General features: G+C 39.3%; 2 protein-coding genes across 4 annotated transcripts in view; both read left to right on the top strand.

The window, feature by feature from the left end:
• Positions 1–2407: 2407 nt before the first annotated feature.
• Positions 2408–10521, top strand: LOC103717148 (F-box protein PP2-B11-like). Its single transcript, XM_008805429.4, has 3 exons — positions 2408–2785; positions 4625–4743; positions 9804–10521. Exons 1-3 carry the CDS (start codon positions 2498–2500, stop codon positions 10270–10272), a joined length of 876 nt encoding a protein of 291 aa, XP_008803651.1. The 5' UTR covers positions 2408–2497; the 3' UTR covers positions 10273–10521.
• Positions 10522–12518: 1997 nt separating this feature from the next.
• Positions 12519–21083, top strand: part of LOC103717149 (F-box protein PP2-B10-like) — a 35558-nt gene continuing 26993 nt past the window's right edge. Inside the window, exons 1-3 of one of the 3 annotated variants that reach the window (XM_039116124.1) lie at positions 12519–12783; positions 12857–13138; positions 13985–14106. In XM_039116124.1, the coding sequence (XP_038972052.1) occupies positions 12863–13138; positions 13985–14106 (398 nt within the window). In that variant the 5' untranslated portion in view covers positions 12519–12783; positions 12857–12862. Of the gene's footprint in view, positions 13139–13984; positions 14107–21083 lie in introns of all 3 variants that reach the window. The other 2 variants (XM_039116123.1, XM_026808459.2) reach the window with 2 other exon arrangements.

Here is a 21083-nt window from a genome sequence, read left to right as displayed (position 1 = left end):
TTATTTAAGAAACTTGAGATATCAAAAATTTTACAATTACGTTTTGGAAGTATCTTAAAGGACATAAAGGATGTGTCCTTGTTCTGCAAGGAATCTATTTTTTTCAAGATTAAAGAAATTTAGTACCTTATCTGGCAAAAGGTACATGCAAATGCATTCTTTTCTTAGTAAAGTCAAAAAACGTTTTCATCTAGATTGCAACGCCCGCTGCGGTCCACATAATAGATCTTCAGTATTCTCTTGGCAGGAAGTACAGCTCATATGGTGGAAGCTAAGAGTTTTCTAAAATTCAGTCGTTATAATTTCTTTTTTGTTCTTTCTTCTTCAATCCTTTGTTTCACTTTTGACTTTTGTGAATGGTCATACAAAGGTTTATGATGATCCCATATAAAGTTGAAAGGTCCACCTTTCCACTTGAAGAAAGGTTTAAACACTTGGCTGTGCTTATATTGCGGTAATTCTTATTGTTTCTAATACCTCTGGTATCACCAAACAAGCAGTTTTGGTGCACAACAATTTCAGTCTTCTTTATATTACACCCTTGTATTAGTTCCTTCCTGGGATGTTAAAATATGAGTCATATACATAAAACCTTGGTTCTGTACTCATCTCCATTGTAAAGCTTGAGGATCACCCTATGATGCTTCATGCTTGTTGAGAAAAGCAAACTGCTGAAGAGGCTTACGTGACATAATCTATATAATTGGTTTCAAAATTTGAATTAAAAGACATGAGTGCTTCACCATGTATGGAACCGTTATGATGAATACAATCTGCAAGTTTCTGGGACCATTATATGAGATTTTATCTCACAGTTACACCTGATATAGGAGAGTTATCCAACCTGAAAATTTATTACTGGAGCGCATAGAAACTAATTGTTAGTTAGATTACTGCAGGAGCATGCAAGCTTATGACAAATGCTCGTTTTGCACTTCGTGGTAGGAGAACGGTTTCTATTTTTTGATGATAAAAGAATATTTATCTTCTGAAAAATGAAAGGCTGGAAAAAAAAATTTTAAGTTTCTTTAGAGGACTTGATTCCCTCACATAACATGATTGGATCTTGTTTACATGTGCCAAAAAGCAACCTACACTTGAATTTAAACTGGTAGATTTTGTGGATCAGAGGCCATAAGAGGCTTGTATCTTTTCCAGATGACTACATTATAGGCCGTTGGTGAGATCCTTTAGATCAACCTTTTTCAGGGCTTCTTACTTGCACCAGTTCAGGATGCCGTGGCGGGGCTGGATTTCACAGGCCACTACCAAGCTTTGAGCAAATTAGGAGCTACAAAACTGTTACTAGATTCCCTTATGGTTCCTCTCTCCTGTCGGGGGCATCCCAGCCAAAGGTTTCTCCCATTGGAAGCCGAGGCCTCCATGCAAGCCGGGTCATTTATGAGTCCACAAAAGTTTCAAACCGTCCATTGTCGCCTCATCTGCCTCTGAAGAAGCCACAACTTAGTGCGACATATTCAATTTCCCATCGTATATTTGGAGCTTCTGTAGCGTCACTAATCCTTCTAGTTCCTGTTGCTATGAAGTTCAGCCACATGTATGATGTATGAAAGCCAATGCTTGCCGTAGCTTCTGGTGCCTATGCCGACTGTGGAGCAGTAAACTCGTCTGATTCCCAAAGAAAAGATAGGTTTCCTAAAAGATGAAAAATGGAAAATGAGTGTTCTTGACTCCATTTCAAGGAATCAATACCGATTTAAGTGGACACTCCAAATGATAATGATAGTAATGAAACTCTTTTATTGTGGCCATTCATACAGGAGTTACCCCTTTCTCTCTCTCTCTCTATCTTTTTTTGGGAGGATAGAATATGGGTGCAACCAATAAAATTAAAAAAAAAAAAAAAGAGACAACTTAAAAGATAAGATGCAGGCATGCGGCTCTTCTAGATGAAACTTTCAGGAACATGTGCTTCGAAGGAGGCAACTTTCACAAGAAAGCATATCTGTTCAACAAATAAAATTCTAAGCAAATCCGGCCTGGCCCACTTGGCCTGGCATGGCCTAATGTTGTACGGGGATTGGAAGTCAACTTAGGTTCCGGCAGACTTCAACTTATAAAAATCAGCGTGAGTTCGGGATCCAATCGCAAAGAAAACGTTCTAGAGACTTTTAAAGTCAGTCCACCCCCTCCCCACTTTTCATGGGTTTAAAATGACAATTACGCGTTTCCCCACCCACCGTCCCAAGTTCCAACGGGAGATTCCTCACTCTTTTCCGCTATTCTTCACGAACTCTTTACTTGGGATTCTTCTGCAAGTGGCCAAGTCGAGCCTGAGCTCGCCACCAACTCCCTGCATCACATCAATCCCTTCGTGCCGCGTGGGATGAACCCGAGTTCCTCGAGTCTTCGTCGAAGACTCCACCCAAGTCAATCATGCGGAGTCTCTAGCCTCTACCCAAGGCCTCTCCTCCTCCATTCCTTCCTTCCCCCTATAAACTGAAGCTTGTTCCCTCCAAAAGCCAAATAGCAATAGATGGCGAAGCGACGAGAGGAGTCCGAAGGCGGCGGACCCATCGGCAAGTTGCCGGAGGGCTGCATCTCGCACGTGCTCTCCCTCACGACGCCTCCTGATTCGTGCAGGTCGGCCCTCGTCTCGGCCGCCTTCCGCTCCGCGGCGAACTCTGATGCTCTGTGGGAGCGGTTCCTCCCGTCCGATTACGAGTCGATCCTGTCGCGGGCCGTTGATCCGGTCAAGTACTCGTCGAAGAAGGAACTCTATTTCCGACTCTGCGACTCTATTCTCGTCGATGGCGGCACGATGGTGAGTTATGTCACAGTATGATTCCGAAAGTCGTATCACTATGTGAAGTCATATAGTTACAACAGAAAATATTAAAAAAAAATATGAATTTGTTTTGTCTTCTTCTGCAGAATTGGAAAAAATATATATTTTTGCCTAATTATAGTGTTACCCTTTAATTATGGTGTTACCCTTTCGATTATTTCTTTTGTTCAACAAAGCAATTTTGCTCCTGTGGCAAAACGGCCTAGACGTGGACGACGCCTAACTTGTCATCAAAGGAGCGATGACGCTCGTTGTCACCACATCTCTTTCAAAATTTCAAAAAAAAAAAAATAGTTTTAATTAAAATAAATGTTATTTTTGTTAACGGTGTTAAAAGAACCGTTACATTAGAAGCATTTGTATAAAAACAGTATTTTATGAGGGTACAAAAATAAATATAAATTTTAAGAGGATATTCACACAAATTTGAATTTTAAAAAGGGTATTTATGCAAAAAATCTTATTTGAATTTATTTTAGAACTTTTTGCATAAAAACCCTCTTAAATATTGAATTTTGCATGAATTTTTTTTCCAAAATTGATATTTAAATATATATCCTTGTAAAATATTTGTTTTACTATTCTACTCTTTTTTAATCCTTATATTTGCATACATCTAATACTGTTAAAAAATTAACGATTTTAAATTAAAATGACTAAAATACCTTTAATGGGTAGATGTACAAAAAATATTTATAAGGCGATCGCGATGGAGAAAAAAAAAGTAATTTTAAATTTTTATTTTATTTTAATTAAAATAAATATGGTTTTTATTAATGGTGTTAGAAGAACCGTTATATTAGGGGCATTTGTGCAAAAATAGTATTTTATGAGGATACGGAAATAAATATAAATTTTAAGAGAGTATTCAAGTAAATTTAAATTTTTAGAAGGAAATTCATGCAACAAATCTTTTATTTTAAAACATGACATTTGTGGAGTAGAATATGATCGGCATGATGATTTGTATTTCCCTTGGAAAATTATAGAAATTAGCAAAAATGTTCAAAAAGCATGATTCTCGATTACTTATGCTCCTAAAATTATGTTCAAATGTCATGTAGTAGCATCTGATTAGAATATTTTTTATGCAAATTTTGGTTCGAATATGGCATATTTATTGAGCATACTATTCCTTAAAAATGAGAGAAGTGTTTGGCTAACAAAAAGAAAGTAACCCTTCAAACCTGGAAGATACTTAAGTGAGAAGTGAAACAAGCACTTGTTCCTTCTGTTTATATCAAGTAATTAAGAAAGTGTTTATTTAGACATTTCAGTTGAGTAGAATAGAGATAGCAGGAGAGGTATGATGTATTACTTAAAGGAGGCCATGATTTTTCTATGATCTTTGTTTCATTTTTTCTTCTTCTAATTTTTGAGAGGAGAGAGAAACTATCTGTTTGATATATATAGAAATATTGATATACAACGGATTATAATTTTTGTTACAAATAGACATCATGTAGATCCTGAATGTCACATCTGCCAATTTTTCTTAATTTATTGCAAGGAGTGTGCTTTTATTGTTTTGTTCTCTTTTTACATAACGATTTCTGTTTTTTTTTTTTGAAAAATTGCAGAAAATTTTGCAATTTATGGATTATTGCAGCATATTCCATATAGCTTTTAGAAAGAATTAAATAAATACCTGTGCACTACTCTGGCTATGTCTACTAATATTGGCTTTTTGTGCACTTTCCCTTGCTTCAAGAAACTAGGAGTATGATATTGATGGTTTTCTTATGTGTATAAATTTTTTTTATTTTTTATTTTTTTTGCTTTTCTTCTTTTTTATCAATACTTTCGGGGTAGCAGAGCTTTGGATTGGAGAGATCAACTGGACGTAAATGCTACATGATATCTCCAAGAAGCATGAATATTACATGGAGTAACACACCACAGTATTGGAGATGGATTTCTCTGCCTGAGTCAAGGTATTTGCACAATCCCTCTATTTTTGAAGAAATTTCTTTTAGATTGTAATAATGAAATTTTAGCAAGTTGTTTGGGTGCATGCGTGCTTTGCATGGGTAAGCAAGACATATACCATTTGCTAGGTTCTAAAATAATGACGAGGTGGGCTTTTTCTTGTCAGTTTTGTACTTCCATTCTTTGACACTGTAGAGAAGAAGTTCGAGATCGATCTTGATATTGCATAGCCACAAAACCGATCACTGTCTAATGCTATATCCTGTTTACATTTTGCTGAGTATAATAAGAGGTTAGAACAGCTAAACTATAGCTTTATTTTCTTCTTGACCTCTCTCTAAATATTCTACTTTTTTGTGAGCTATTTTAGTGTGTTTGGTTTGCTGAGAACCTAAACACACCGTCTTGATGCGATTTTCAATCAGCTTTTTGACTCCAACTTCCCACCAAGTCTTGAAGCTTAAGACTTGATGAGAGCTTAATTAACTGTACAAAGAAATGTTGAAATTTTCTCAGTACAATATCATTTACGTTTGATATGCAAAACATAAAAATTTCATGCGGATTTTCATGATTTCACTTAGCTAAATACATGCATAGATACATACAAATACACAACAATCAAAAGTAATTACCGAAAAAGGGTGAGAAACCAACAAGTTAACATTTAGAATGTTATTGGTTGCAACATTCTAATCTCACACAAATGGACTAAAACTAGTCAAACCCTTAGAGACAAGAACCATGCTGAAAAGATCTCTTGGCAGAAAAGGCTTGTGATATTCATGCCATAGTGGCGCAGGGAGAAACAAGTCAATAGGCTGTAGATGGCATGGACGGGGGCAAACTCATAGCTCTAGGGGATTGGCTTGCTCAAGGTAGAATTAAAGGTAGAGGTATGAGCATTTAGTTCATCCACTAGCATGCAACTAGCACCAAGTGACAAGCTGGGACATTATAGCATGGCATGTAGTAGATGATGAATATGAGAAAGAAAAGAAAGGTAGAATGGAATAGCATTTCTGTTCCCTTTTCTACATGCTAGAAACACATGATGTTAAATCATTGTTTTGTTTGCCTTCCTTATCTATAACAAAAACTGCAAGAGAGAGTGAGAGTAAGGAAAAAAAAAAGTCTGAACATAGGAGTAGACATGGAGTAACGAACTTTATGATATATACTTCGAATTTTGGAGATTAATGGCTAAGATTATTGATTTGAAATTATATGAAACTGGTGCCGGTGATGCTGGCGAACTTGCCGGTTGTGGAGTCGGTGGAGCAGACTTCTTAGCGGCAGCTTGGCCTTCCCACCGGCCTTCTTCTCTGGTTGAAATTTCACGGCCGAAGCCGGCTTCTTCTCATCGGCTGACTTCTTCCCCGCGGCTTTTGCCCCATAGCCGCTCCTTCTCGTAGGGGTGGCGGGGTTTTTTGAAGGTGGCCTATGTACAACTCATTAATACAGCTAACAATACAGCTCATATACAGCTAACATCCTTCCTCAAACTCAAGATGGCAACGAAGATGCTAACTTAAGTTTGCTAACCAAATCACGATGACGTCCCAGTCGATGGGCCTTCATAAAAATGTCAGCAAACTAATCCACAGAAACAACATGTATCAACTAAAGAGTGTCTTGCTTGATATGATGCCGAATGAAGAGTGCCTTAGCTGTATATGAGTAGCATTTTTAGTTATATATGAGCTCTATACATGAGCTGTATATGAGCTGTACATAGCCACCTTCAATTATAAAAGGTGGGCTATGGCATTGTTTGTAAGTGAATAAAAGAATACATCCTTCTTATCTCTCCTCTCTCCTTTATGTGATTCCTTCTCTCCTCTCTCTCTTCTTTTCTCTTTATGTCAAGATCGACTATTGGATCGAGAAGTCTTCAAGGTCTTTAGTCTTTGTGCGAGGGTTTCAATTTTCGACCGGATTAGAGGGGGGTGTGGTGAGAAAGCGTCGGACAAGGAGGTTGGTGTTGTCAAAAATGATAGTTTTTTGAGGTTTTTGGATGATTTTGCGGGATTTGAGCTGGTTTGAAGCATATTCGAGGTTGGAAAGTTGCTGGAGGGGGAATTTGGTGGTTGAGTGGGGGTCGAGGGAAATCCCATGGTTTTTCTTGTTTTTTGCGACCGTTATTTGGCATTTGTCGGCGTTCTGGTTGCTGGATTCAGGAGATTCCATATATGTGGGAATTCACAAGGTTTGGTGAGGTGATGCCGAATCTCTTGATAGGAAACCTAGAGATTTGGTGTTTTGAGAGGGAAATGAGGGAATTTGGAGATGAAAAGGTCGAGTTCCTAGCATCATTTGGGTGATTCTAGTGGCTAATTGTTCTAGAATCGAAGAACCATGAGGTCTGAGTTTGAAATCAGTGGAGTCTTGGGAGGAATTCTGAGATCTCTGCGATGACGTTGTCTTTTTGGTACTCTACTTTTGGTAAGCCTAGAGGACCCTTGCCAAGTTTCGGTCGGGAAGCGAGGCAGAGAGAGATTCTTTTCCATCTGAGAAGGGGTGACTTTACACTCGAGCTTTAGCCAGATAAAGATCAAGGCTTCCGTTTCGAAAATGGGAGAAAGTCGGTGCCGGGAGCAGGTTTCTAGGGTTCGCTTTCGAGGGAGTAAAAGCGACAAGTGGCAGCAGAGAGCAGTGGTAGCCCTCAGATGTTAGTTTAGGCCTTCTTTGGCCTCATCTTAGTGATTAGCACTATTTTTGTGCTCTTGTAATCCTCTATGAGCCTCGCAATTATCGCAAGGCCAGTTCTAATCATCTTTGCTAGAAGGCCATGTCTGATGAACTCCAAGTCCTTCATGATACTCATACATGGGATCTAACTGACTTGCCTTCTGAAAATGTTGCAATAGGATGCAAGTGGGTGTATAAGATCAAGACTCATGCTGACGGTTCAGTAGAATGCTACAAAACTCGTCTTGTGGCTCGAGAATTCACATGGGAGTACGATATTGACTATAAAAAAACTTTTGCTCCAATAGCACGTCTTACCACTTTTCGTTCTTTACTTCTAGTTGCAGCTGTTAAGCCATGGAAGATGTATCAGATAGATGTTAAGAACTCTTTTCTCAATGGTGATTTAACTGAGGAAGTATATCCACAGCCTCCTTCAGATTTTGCTCATCCGTCTGGAAAGATCTATCGTCTTCGTAAGGCGCTCTATGGCCTTAAGCAGTCTCCTCGAGCTTGATTTTTCAAGTTCAACTCAATCTTGACTCAACAAGGTTTCACTCATAGTGCATATGATTCTGCACTATTTCTTCGCCGATCTGAGGCTGGTGTTGTTCTTTTCTTGCTATATGTGGATGATATGGTTACTACTAGAGATGAGTCTCAGAGATCATGCACTTTAGCAGTTTCTTGAACATCAGTTTGAGATGAAGAATTTAGGATCTCTCAGCTACTTTCCTGATTTGAGGTGACATCCAGCTCAGATAGCTACTATCTTTTTCAGGCTAAGTATGCTTTCAAGTTATTGTCTTGTACTAGGTTGACAGATAGCAAGACTGTAGATAATCCTCTGAAAATGAATGTTAAGCTTCTTCCTACTGATGATGAACTATTGATAGATGCGACTTTGTATCGGCAGTTGGTTAGTAGTCTCATCTATTTGACCACTAAACATCCTGATATTTCTTATGCAATCATCCTGGTTAGTCAGTTTATGCATACACTACACTCTACACACTATGTAGCAGTCCTATATATCCTTCGGTACGTTACGGATACATTATTCTATGACCTTTGTTTCTTAGCCCACTTCACTTTGGATATTCAAGCCTATTTCGATGCTGATTGGGGCTGGCGACCCTACAGATCGTCACTCTACTACTGGCTATTGTTTCTTGCTTGGTTCTTCTCTTATCTCTTAGAAAAGCAAGAAGCAGACAGTTGTCTCTCGCTCTCGTACAGAGGCTGAGGATCATGCACTGGCAGATACTATCTTTGAGTTCTTATGGCTTCGATGGCTACTGCATGACATGGGTGTTCTTTTAACCAACAGTTTCTCTCTTCATTGTGATAATATGAGTGCCATGCAGATTGCTCATAATAATGTGTTTCATAAGCGAACGAAGCATATTAAGATAAATTGTCACTTCATTCGACATCATATCAAACAAGGCACTCTTCGGTTGATACATGTTACTTCTGCGAATCAGCTTGCTGACATTTTTATGAAGGCCCACCTATTGGGGTGTTATCGTGATTTGGTTAACAAACTCAAGTTGGCTTCTTCACTACCATCTTGAGTTTGAGAGAGGATGTTAGCTGTATATAAGCTATATATGAGCTGTCTACGTGAGTTGTATATGAGCTGTACATAGCCACCTTCAACTATAAAAACGGGCTATGACACTGTTTGTAAATGAATAAAAGAATATATTCTTTTCTCTCTACGTCCCTCGTTCCTCCCCTCTACAACTCTCTCTCCTCTTCTTCTAAGTTTACAACTGATGGAACCAAACCACAACTAAACTCTTTTAGCTCAAGCTTTGGATGAAGCTGACTAAGTTGCTGAGTGACTTGATGAGTTAATTGATCCAGGGATCCGAATTTACATATTTTAAACGGGGCTTTAGTCGAGTTTTTTTTTACCAGCAATTTAAAAGTATAAAGATTCCTATCATAATTTTTCTATATCCTTTCATTTTTTTGCCCTCCAATAGATGCCTTGAACAAGTAGCAACTTGCTCACTTGAACTGGTCAGGGCCGGCCAACCCTTAGGCAACTGAGGCGGTCGCCTAAGGCCCCGGCCCAAAGAAGGCCCACCGCAGGAAATGCCTCAAAGACAAAATGGAAAAAAAAGGTCCTTGTGAATTCGCCTTAGGCCGGCCCACTGTAGGGAAGGCCTCAAAGACAAAACGGCCTTAGGCCCCCAAATACATTGGGCCGCTCCTGGAACTGGTAATGCTTCCTTTTTCAGCATGGTTTTTCCAAAATATAACATAGTTTGATGTTTGAATTGCCTCAAATACTACTGGATGTGGTTCATATTATCATCGCAATACCTTATTCAACGTGGAAGTTTGCTTTGCTTGGCCCCAGGTTCGCAGAAGTGGCTGAGCTTCTAGCTGTTTGTTGGTTGTTTATGAGCGGCAAGATTGACTGTCGACTACTCTCTCCTAAAACAACCTATGCTGCTTATCTCGTCTTCAAATTGGCCTCTAGGTCATATGGACTTGGCCCCCCTCGCCAGTTGGCATCAGTGAAGCTAGGAGATTATGCCTTGGAGACCGATATCTGTTTGCAAGATGATGAGGACAGTGATGATGATGATGGTGATGATGATGATGACGACGACGGCAACGACCACCACCAAGAGGAAGCCCAGCAGCGCCAGCAGCAACGGCAACAACCCTTGAGGGATGATGGGTGGATGGAGATCGAGCTGGGGGAGTTCTACAATGATGAGGGGGATGACGGTGATGTGGAAATGAGTTTGGCGGAGGTGAATGCATTGCATTGGAAGAGTGGGCTCATCATCCAGGGCCTCGAAGTAAGGCCCAAAATTTGACTTAATTGGATGCTGTTGCTATTGTTTTCTACTGCTTCATACCTTGAAAAAACTGTTTGCTGTTGCTTTAGATAATTAGATGCGTGCTGTATCATGTTAGCAGCTACCAAAACTCTTTATGGTGGTCTTATGGACAATCTACATGTTGGAGTTTTGAATAAATTTGAATGTAAATAATCCGATGGCTTCAACTTTTGTCCATATCCAAAGGAGGAAAATACTGGCTTTAACTGTTATATTGATCTTCAACATGATAATATGGAGCTTTTTAGTTACTCATGGAATTTTGACGTAGTGAATCCAAAAGCAGGACCCTCCAGGTTTGCGCATTAAGATACCAGAAATACAAGAGTGTAGACTGTAGAGGTTTAAATATATAAACAAATTATTCAAACACCCTGTCTACTTTGATCAAATTGCACTCATATCTCTTCGGCTTTAAAAATGTTTAATTGGATCCATTAGGTTACCGCTGTTGAAAAACTTTTGCCTAAAAATTGCTATATCATTGTTTTATAAAAATAAATTCAATAAAATAAATTCAGAAGATTGAAAACTCTTTGCCTGAATCGAGGCGTATGACATATACCGTCCTAAAAATGTGATTCACCCCTTACGTGCAGATTTGCGGCGATTTTATCCCCAAGGTACAACGACCCGGCTCAACCCGATCCTTCTCTAACAAGCACGATCCCTAGGTGGTTTGACCCAATCGACTCCTATGCCCCCAAAAAAGATAAAAAGAAAAAGAAACAAAATTTGAAGAGTGGAAGAACTCTGTTTGAAAAAGAAACTCTCAAAAAATAGAGTCGCTGAAGATGCCTGAAACATCGCATTCCTACAGAAATTAAAACCAACATTCTTCTAAAAGAGTCACAACTCTTCTAAAATAAGCGTCGAAGGAGATAAGAGTTTTAATGTTTTTAAAACATATAAAATTTAGAAAATAAAGCTAGTTAAGACTCCAACAACCATACCAATGCAATCCTATTATTCATTTAGAGTAACAGAGTAGTGTCGACAACCCGTCATATGATCATTTAATTATTTTAAGACTAAAATATTCTTGGCATCAGTTGTTTGATGACCTAAAATTAGGCTCCAATTTGAGTGAAGGAGCATCCACATCCTCCGGCAAAACCAGCTTGTGCCGCCTTCTTAAAGTGCCCCCTTTGACAAGGTTGGTGGCTTCCTCGCACTCCACTCGTAAGCCACATCATAATTGAGCTATAATGATGGGGTTGACCAAGTCAGGCTTTACCATGAGTCAGTAAAAAATGGATAATATACATTGTTGTTCTACGGGAAATACTAGGTTTGGCCATTTTCCTTTCTAAACAAATTACATCTCCATTGAGCGAACCAGCTCAGACGGGAGTAGAGCCAAAAGCACATCCACACAGTGATCCTGCTTCTCTGAGTTTCGGACTTAGCGAGTGCTGGAGAAGAAGAGGAGAAGTTGCCGACTACTCGAGCCAGCTTGCGCCATGGTGGCGACGATCTGAGCTAGATGAAGATGGGGGACTCGTAGCAGGGAGTTGATGGCTGAAGCCTCTTAAGAGGCTAAAGTTTGGAGTGGAGTGTACTGTAGGCTGGGTGTTTTATTTTTCTTTCTTTATTTTTATTTTTTTTCCTCCTCTTTTTCTTTTTCACCCTCCCCACCTTCTCTCTCCCTCTCATTCCAAACTTTATTAAAATATTAGTACTTTTAATATATTTCTCAAAAAAGATATTCTATAACTTTCTCTAGTTTTCTCTTGACCCATGCATTTGAGTCAAGCTGAACAACTCAACTCAAATCCAACGCTAATGTGGCAGGATTCTCACTTTTTTTTCATTTAAAGAGAGAGTAGAGAGTGGCCAGATTGAACTTGGATCAAAAATTAATTGACATAACTAACATACTTACTAATTAAATTCTTATATATTGTAACTAATCTTAACAAATTACTATATAAAATAATTTAATAAATTAGTTGTGTTATAAATAATTGCTTAACATTTCTTTAGTTTCAAATAGTTATTGCTATTACTAAACCAAACAATCACTAGATAATTACTCTATTACTTCCAGCATTTCTAAATAATTTTTAATTTGTTTGTATTTTGATATTATATTTTTAAGATATATTGAAAAATATAAAATAACATTTTTTAAAATTTTGTAGATATTTTATAAAATTGTTTCGGTCGGATGCAGTACAAGAGTATGACAATGGCGGTGGATAAGACGGGATATCCGAGATTGATCTTGGCCATTCAGCAGTCGGCAGGAGCAACTATGATTTTTCTGCAAGTAGCCAACTCGAGCCTGAGCCCGCCACCAACTCCCCTGCATCACATCATTCCCTTTGTCGAAGTCTATCATCTGGAGTCTCTAGCCTCTCCTCCTCCATTCCTTCCCTATGAAGCTTGTTCCCTCTGAAGTCAATCCTCCGTGCCGTGTCGAATGAGCACCGCGTTGGGACAGAGACGGCCAGTGCCTTGAGTCTTTGTCGGAGTCAATGATCGGTAGTCTCAAGGCCTCTCCTTCTCCATTCCTTCCCCTAAAAACTGAAGCTTGTTCCCTCTGAAAGCCTAACAGCAATCAATGGCGGGGCGAGGAGAGGAGTCCGAAGGCGGCGGGGTGCCGGAGGACTGCATCTCGCACGTGCTCTCCCTCACGACTCCTCGTGATTCGTGCCGGGCGGCGCTCGTCTCGGCCGCCTTCCGCTCCGCGGCGAGTTCCGACGCTGTGTGGGAGCGGTTCCTGCCGTCCGATTACCAGTCGATCCTGTCCCGGGCCGTTGAACCGGTCGAGTACTCTTCGAAGAGGGAACTCTATTTCCGCCTCTGCGACTCCATTCTCGTCGATGGCGGCAGGCTGGTGAGTTCAAGCGGAATGATCCCTTCTCTCCTGCGTTTCTTCCTTCCTTCCTTTCTGTTTTTTTTTTTTTTTTTTAATTCAGAAACTGCGGGGTTTTTCTCTAATGCCATGTAGTAGCATCTGATTAGAATATTTTTTCATATAATTTTTGGTTCAATTATGGCATATCCATTGCGCATATTATTTCTTATAAAAAAGGGAGAAATGGTTTGCTGAAAGAAAGGAAGGTGACTCTTTGTATTTGGAAGATACTACATCGAGAAGTGGAAGAGGCACTTATTCTTTTGTTTATATCAAATAATTAAGAATAGTGTTTATTTAAAAATTTCAGTTTAAGTAGGAGGAGCAGGAGAGGTATGTTGTGGCGCTTAGGGAGGGCCATGATTTTTCTATGATCTTTCTTTCATTTTTCCTATTTTTTGGGAGGAGTAAACTTTCTCTCTCCAATTTGTTTGATATATGTAGATAGATTGATAGATATCTAATTTTACTATTTATTACAAGCAGACATTATGTACATCCTAAATGTCGCACTGCCAATTTTTTTTAATTGATTACAAGGATAATTTTTGTATCATTTTGTTTTCTTTTGACATAGTCATTCCTCCCTCTCTCTTTTTGAAAGATAGCAGAAAATTTTGCAATTTTTAGATTATTGGATCATATTATGTAGAAAGAATCAAATAAATCTTTGAGCACCACGCTGGCTCTGTCTACTAATATTAGCTTATTGTGCACTTTCCCTAGCTTCAAGAAACTAGAAGTGTGATATTGATAGTTTCCTTATGTGAGTAGATTGATTTTTTTTCTTGCTTTTCTTTTATTTTTTCAATTCTCGTGGGATAGCAGTGCTTTCAATTGGAGAGATCAACTGGAGGTAAATGCTACATGATATGTCCAAGAAGCATGAGAATTATATGGGGTGACGAACCTCGATATTGGAGTTGGATCTCTCTGCCTGAGTCAAGGTATGTGCACCACCCCTCTACTTTTGAAGAAATTTCTTTTGGATTCTAATAACGAAGTTTTAGCAAGCTGTCTGGGTGCATGCATGCATGCATGTGTAAGCAAGAGATATGCCATTTGCTGGGTTATAAAATAAAGACGACGTGGGCTTTCTATTGAATTCTTTCTACTTCAATAATTTGACATTGCAGAGATAGATCTCACAAAACCGTCCCAACAATGCTATATCCTGCTTGCAATTTTTCTGATTATAACAGGAGGTTAGAAATGCTAAAATATATCTTGGTTTTCTTCTTGACGTCTCTCTGAATATTCTACCTGAGCTATTTTACTGTGTTTGGTTCTCTGAGAACCTAAAAACACTGTCTTGATGCGATATTCAATCAACCTTTCGTCTCCAGGTTCTCACCAAGTCTTGAAGCTCAAGACTCAAGGAGAAGTAAATTAACCGTACAATGAGACACTACAGGAAAAACTACCTTTTCCGACTTTTGTCTGCCGACGCTAAGTAGAAGCTTCGGTAATTTTTGCTGAGCGCCAAAATTTGCCGACGCTTTTAAAGAGCGTCAGTAAGTCTGGCTTCCGGCGACGCTTATAAGCGTCGCGAAAGGTTCCGCCAACGCTTATAAGCGTCGTCGCAACCCGTAAATTGGGCCGACGCTTTTAAGCGTCGGCGGAAGCAAAAATCCCAAAGCCATCTCCCTTTTTTTTTATTTTTTCTCTTCCCAACGACGCTTTAGAAAGCGTCGTCGGAGGCCATTATCCCCCCTCCCCTCTCCTCACTGCAAATTCCTCCTGATCCCTAACCCATCTAGCTGCCCCCCTCCCCTTCTCTCTCCGCCGCTCGCCCCCTCCCCCCTCCTCTCTACAAATCCCCTCCCCCCTCCCGATCCCTCAAACCCCCTCCCTTACAAATCTCTAACCCCCTCCCGATTCTCAATCAGATCCCTTCCAAGAAGCGAGAGAGAGAGAGAGAGAGAGAGAGAGAGAGCGGCCACCCAGGTCCCCGATCCCTCTTCTCCGGCATCGATGGAGTTCGATGGAGCTTCTTCCCTCTTCTCCGGCGTCGGCTTCATGCCTTCTCAGGCCACTAGGCCCCCGATCCCTTCTCCTTCTCCCCCGCCAAGGTATCCATCGCCTCTCTCTCTCTCTCTAGAGATCGCGATCTCGATCCGCGCCCTCCGGTCCTGGCAGTCTTGCCCGGAGCCGGAGTCCAGCTCTCCGGACTGGATCTGTGCCCGCCCGGATCGAGCTCCTCCATGCCTCCCTCGACGACCTCCACCAGCTCCCCCAGGCCCAGGACACCCTCTGTCGCCGCTCCTCCACCCCCTGGACCGCCCGCCTCCTCGACGACTTCCTCCGCTTCGCCGACGCCTACGGCTCCTTCCGATCCGTCCTCATCTCCCTCAAAGAAACCCAGTCTGAGCTCCAGACCGCCATCCGGTGGCGCGACGAGGCCCGGGTCGCGTCCTCCGTCCAGTCCCATAAAAGAATCCAGAAAGATCTCGCCAAGCTCGTCGTTTCCATTCGAGAAGCATCCAGATCGCCCGCCCCCGCGTTGGCGGCGGATGCGGCGGAGGCGGAGATGGCGGGGATCATGAGGAGGCGACGGCGGCCACGGCGATGGCTTCGGCGGCGGTTTTCTTGGGTATTTTTATATATTTTTTTTTCTTTAAAAAAATTTATGATGACGCTTTAAAGCGTCGCTAATTTAACTGCTTGACGGATTTTAGCGACGCTTAAAAGCGTCGCTAAAAATAACCTTTAGCGACGCTTTTCAAACACGTCAGCAATTTTTTTTCCACCCCGACATAGCCGACGCTTTGGTGATGCTTTGAAAAGCGTCGGGAAGAAAATTACCGACGCTTATAAACGTCGGTAAAAGCCTCAAAAAGCGTCGCCAAAGCCCCTTTTTCTTGTAGTGAGATATAGATATTTTCTCAATACGACATTATTGATGTTTGATATGCAAAATATAGAAATTTCATACAGTTTTTCAGGATTTCACATAGCTAAATACATGAATATATACATATAAATTCCTCACAACAATCAAAAGTAATTACCAAAAAACGGTGAGAAATCAACCAGTTCACACCAATGGACTAAAACTAGTCAAACCCTTGGAGAACAAGAACCGTGTTCGAAAGATCTCTTGAAATAGGAAGGATGGGACTACTAAAACCTATGCAACAAGAACAAGCATGAGGGCTAAGGAAGGTAGAAAAGGCATGCGATATTCATGCTGTAGATCGCAGGGAAAAACAAGTCAATAGGCTGTAGATGGCGAGGAGGGAGCAAAGTGGCTCCAAGTGAGAGGCAGAGATATTACAGCATGGCATATTGGCATGTAGCAGATGATGAATATGAGAAGGAAAAGCAAGAATGGAATAGGGTTGCTACTCTCCTTCCTACATGTTAGAAACACATGACGTTAAATCATTTGTTCTTTTTCCCCCCTTATCTATAATTGTTGCCCAGTAGATACAACCCAAGAGGGGGGGGTGAATTGGGTCTTTTAAAACCTTTAACCTATTTCTAAAAGTTTTGATTAATTATGCTAAGTTGTATAGATGCACAGTGAAAGTTAAACTTAGCAACTGTTTGATGTATAGAATGTGACTTGATTGAATATGCTTGCAACTAAAGAATTCGCGGATAATAGTTAAGCAAGCAATTTATCTAAGTGAGTAATTGTGTAAGTTAGACAATGACAAGAAGCATTACAAACACAATAAACATATAGTGGTTCGGTGCACCCCAGCACCTACATCCACTCCCCAAGACCTCTTGGGAATTCCACTATAATCCTACATATTACAGCCGGTTGTTTTACAAGCTCACAACCCAACTTGTTGTTTTACGAGCGCACAACGAACTCGGTCGGTTTTTCCAGGCTCACCGACTAGAACCACCCCGATTGTTTTTCCGGGATCACAATCGAACCCTTACACGTTGGTTTTACCCTCGGCTCACCAACCAACCTAACACCGTTGGTTTTCCCTTTGGCTCACCAACAAACCTTAACCCCTTGATTCAATCCCTTGATTGAATCAAGTTACAAGATATTAAAACAAAGGTTTAAAACAAATCAAAGCTTCTTAAACAAGCAAGTAGAACAGTATAACCAAATAGAGTAAAGAGAAGCCCACAAACGAGTTTTGAAGATGAAGGAGCTCGGCTTCTTCTTTACTTGACCCTCTTCTATTTTGGCACGAAGTAGAGGATCACCGAGGCAGCACACGGATGTAAGCTTTGGGATTCACTTGGATGCTCTTCTTCTCTCTATTTCACTTTGAATGGCCCTTTTGTGCTTGTGGGAGATTTCCCTTAATTTCTTTGAGATCTCTTTCCTAAATGTTCTCTCCCACTTCCATTTTTTTCTCCCCTGGCTCTCTTCTTGTTTTTATAGCTTTAGATGGCGTGGAAACAAGAATATAGCCGTTAGAGACAAAAATAGAGCCGTTGGACACAGTCTGCACTTCCTGACAATATTACCGTTGGGATCGGAGTCGACTCGTCTGTTGCAGGAGTCGACTCGTGCTTTACTGGAGACGACTCGGCCACTGTTCCAAATTTGAATTATTGTGCATCCTCGACTGGGAGTCGACTCGTCTTAATCCGGAGTCGACTCGCCAACATCTGGAGCTGACTTGGCATCTTCGGAGTCGGCTCATCCCATGAATTCAGAGGACATACTTTCTGATTTTCTTCCTCGAGTCGACTCGGATTCTCTTGGAGTCGACTCGGCTCTCAGAGCCCGAAAACTGATCCTCTGCATTTTTGGCTTGTCTGGTCTTGGAGTCGACTCAAACTGTTCCGGAGTCGACTCGGCTCTCAGTTTCCGAAACACAGCCTTCTGCCATTTTGGTGTAGCGCTGCCTTGGAGTCGACTCGAGTTGTCTGGGAGTCGACTCGGATCTCAGAGTCCGAAAACTGCTCTCTGACTTTTTCCTTGTGTTCCACTGAGAGTCGACTCTCGCTTTCTTTGGAGTCGACCTGCCAACCATTGGAGTCGACTCGCGTTCCACAGGAGTCGACTCGAATCTCAGGGTCGAAAATCGCTCTCTGACTTTTGCCTTGTTTTCCTTAGGAGTTGACTTGCCAGCTATTGGAGTCGACTCGAATTCTTTAGGAGTCGACTCGCCTCTCAGGGTCCAAAATATCTTTTCTGTCTTTCTGTCTGTTACTCCCTGGAGTCGACTCGTTCTACTCTGGAGTGGACTCGACAAGCATCGGAGTCGACTCGAAGACTATTCTTTTGAATTTTTCTTTGAATTTGCTCCTCCAATTTGAATCCTTTGAACTTGAGACTTGGGCCAATAAATTGTAGCTTTCTTCCAACTTTTCTTGAGAGCTTTGGAGGCCTTCTTGTGTTTTTCCAACTTGCTATGTTCCTTGCAAAATAAATATCTTTCTCCTTGCAACACAAACATTAGTATTTATACTTCAAGGTTTTGTGATCATCAAAATCAATCTTTGGGTCATCAGTCTCCCCCTTTTTGATGATGACAAAACTTGGAGTATATGCAATATAAAATATATTGTGTTCTAGAAGTAATACATAGCTAAGTTACATGAAGTAGAAAACATATATATTTAAAAACATACTTCATGATAATGCTTTAGATTTAATCAGCTTAACACAATCAACATATTTCAATTTAAGCTGAGTTGGTGTTCAATGCAAAACACAAAGCATTATGAGCATATACTTAGATATTTCTCCCCCTTTTTGACAACATCAAAAAGATAGTGAAACATTAAGCACAAAGATAAGAATACTCAAATATTTCTTTTCCTTATTGTACTCTGATTTGCATGTCAAATTATTGCAAGGATATGAATCATAAAACTCAAGGCAATAATATTAGAATCAGATTAATGAGCATAGATCAGAGCCAATTAAGATAATTTCAGAGCAGAATACATCGAATGTGATTTCAAGAAGTTTCTAATTTGATACCACAGATAGTTTTCTAATCAAGTATAGGTGGAATCTTCCTTAGGTTAATACAAGAAGTACCACAAATGATATTCAAGGAAACACATGAGTGGAAATCTAACCTCTCTTTAATAAGTATGAAAGCTTGTTCATTTAAGACCTTTTGCCCAATCTATTAAGTATTTTATCAACATGAGAGCAATTAAATTGATTTTCAGAGTAAAAGATCAAAACTTATATATTTGAAAGACATATCATCATGTTGGATCATTAATTCTTAATGACTTCAAGGTTCTTTTATGATAATAAGAGCATTGGGGCACAAATACCAAAATATGAATTCATGCAATTTATGATTCATCTCAGAGCTCTTTTAAAGACTTTCTTTTGTTCTTTTAGAAAATAAGCACAATTTGATACATAAAAAAATATGAATTGGCACACAATTTAAGTTCTAAAGAGCAAGCCAATTTGGACTCATTAGTAAATTTCAAAATAGATTTTCTAAGAGATACTAAAAAAAAATTCAACACGTTATTCTCCCCCTTTTTCATTAAGTTAGAGGCTCTTAAGATCAACTGTTTGACTTGCAATTTGGTTCATGATGTATGCATAAGAAATATTAACCAAATAACAATCCTCAAGGTGTATCATAAAGATTTTCAGATTTAAATTTCAGATGATACATATTGGAGAGTATTAGGATCACTTTTCATTTAGTATTCTGTCTCTCTCCTTTAGTTATAGATTTATGCGATTAAGTTCCATAATACCTCTCCTTCTGAAATTTTCTTTCTCCCCCTCAATTGATTATTCCATTTAACAGTTTAGAGTTTGAAGATAATGTTCAATAAAATTGTGAATCTCAAAAATATGTTTTCCATAAGTTTCAGCTTATTTTCATAAGACTCAAGGTATGAGATAAGACAACCTTTATAGAACTCTTCTCAAGGCATAAACTTATAATTAAAGCAAGTATTGCATTATAAGGAGGTTCATCAAAATCAATCCATAAAAATCAAGGTATGCTTCAAATTGAAGTAACTTTAGGATAAGATATCTAAAGCTCCCCCTCAAAAGATGCATACTTCTTTAATCATTCTTTTCTTTTGTTGAATTTCAGATTTTAATGTTAAACGTAAATAAACCTGAAACTTTATGATATCAAGAATGTAGAGTGATCTAGAATTATTCAAAATTTATAGTAATCACTCTTTCTAATCCTTTAAGAACAAGTTATGCTTTCTCCTAATCTTAGAGAAAAATGTATAGAAATATTAATCAGAAAATGATTCATTTGAAGCTCAGTTTCTTTCAAAGGCATTTACATTTTCTTTCTTTTAGAATCATTCGAGTGAGCTGAAATATTTCTTGCTTTAAGATCATTCACTCTATTCTGTCTTTAATAATGTAGGAGAGAAAAACATATAGATGATCATTGAAATATATATATTTATAGAACTCAATTTCTTAATCACAGTTTTTCAGCAATGTATACATGAAGCCCAATAGATTTTTTAATATCAAAATAAAATCATATATTTAAAAATATTTACTTGCAATCAAGATCATTGAAAGCCACATCATTTAGGCCAATATTAGTATACTTTGAAGATAAGAAATGATATGTTTCGGATGCGTATCGGAGCAATCAACCAAAGGCATCAAAATTAATTCTGTTTTTCTTTCATTAAGATTTTATTTAGAAATCATATGGAGTTTAAGCTTTTATACAAAATCAGATTCTGAATTACATAGGATTTTCAATTGAGGCTTTCAAAATCATAATTTGAGATATGTATCTTCCAGATTGTAGCTCATCTTAAATCATTACGTTTGAAAACACATATTTCAAACATATAAGAGCATATTCAGAGTATTTGTATTTATGTTGAGTTTTGGTATGAGTTAGAACATTATATACCAAAGTTAATCAAGTTGAAGGATAAAAACAACTCAATTCATTTTGCCTAAATAGAGATATCCTTCTCTTCTCCTTTTTACAAATTTATTCAACTTTCAGGTTTTAACGAT

The sequence above is a fragment of the Phoenix dactylifera genome, unplaced genomic scaffold (assembly GCF_009389715.1).
Source record: "Phoenix dactylifera cultivar Barhee BC4 unplaced genomic scaffold, palm_55x_up_171113_PBpolish2nd_filt_p 000057F, whole genome shotgun sequence".
NCBI classification, from domain to species: domain Eukaryota; kingdom Viridiplantae; phylum Streptophyta; class Magnoliopsida; order Arecales; family Arecaceae; genus Phoenix; species Phoenix dactylifera.
This window is presented reverse-complemented; position numbering and strand designations above follow the sequence as displayed.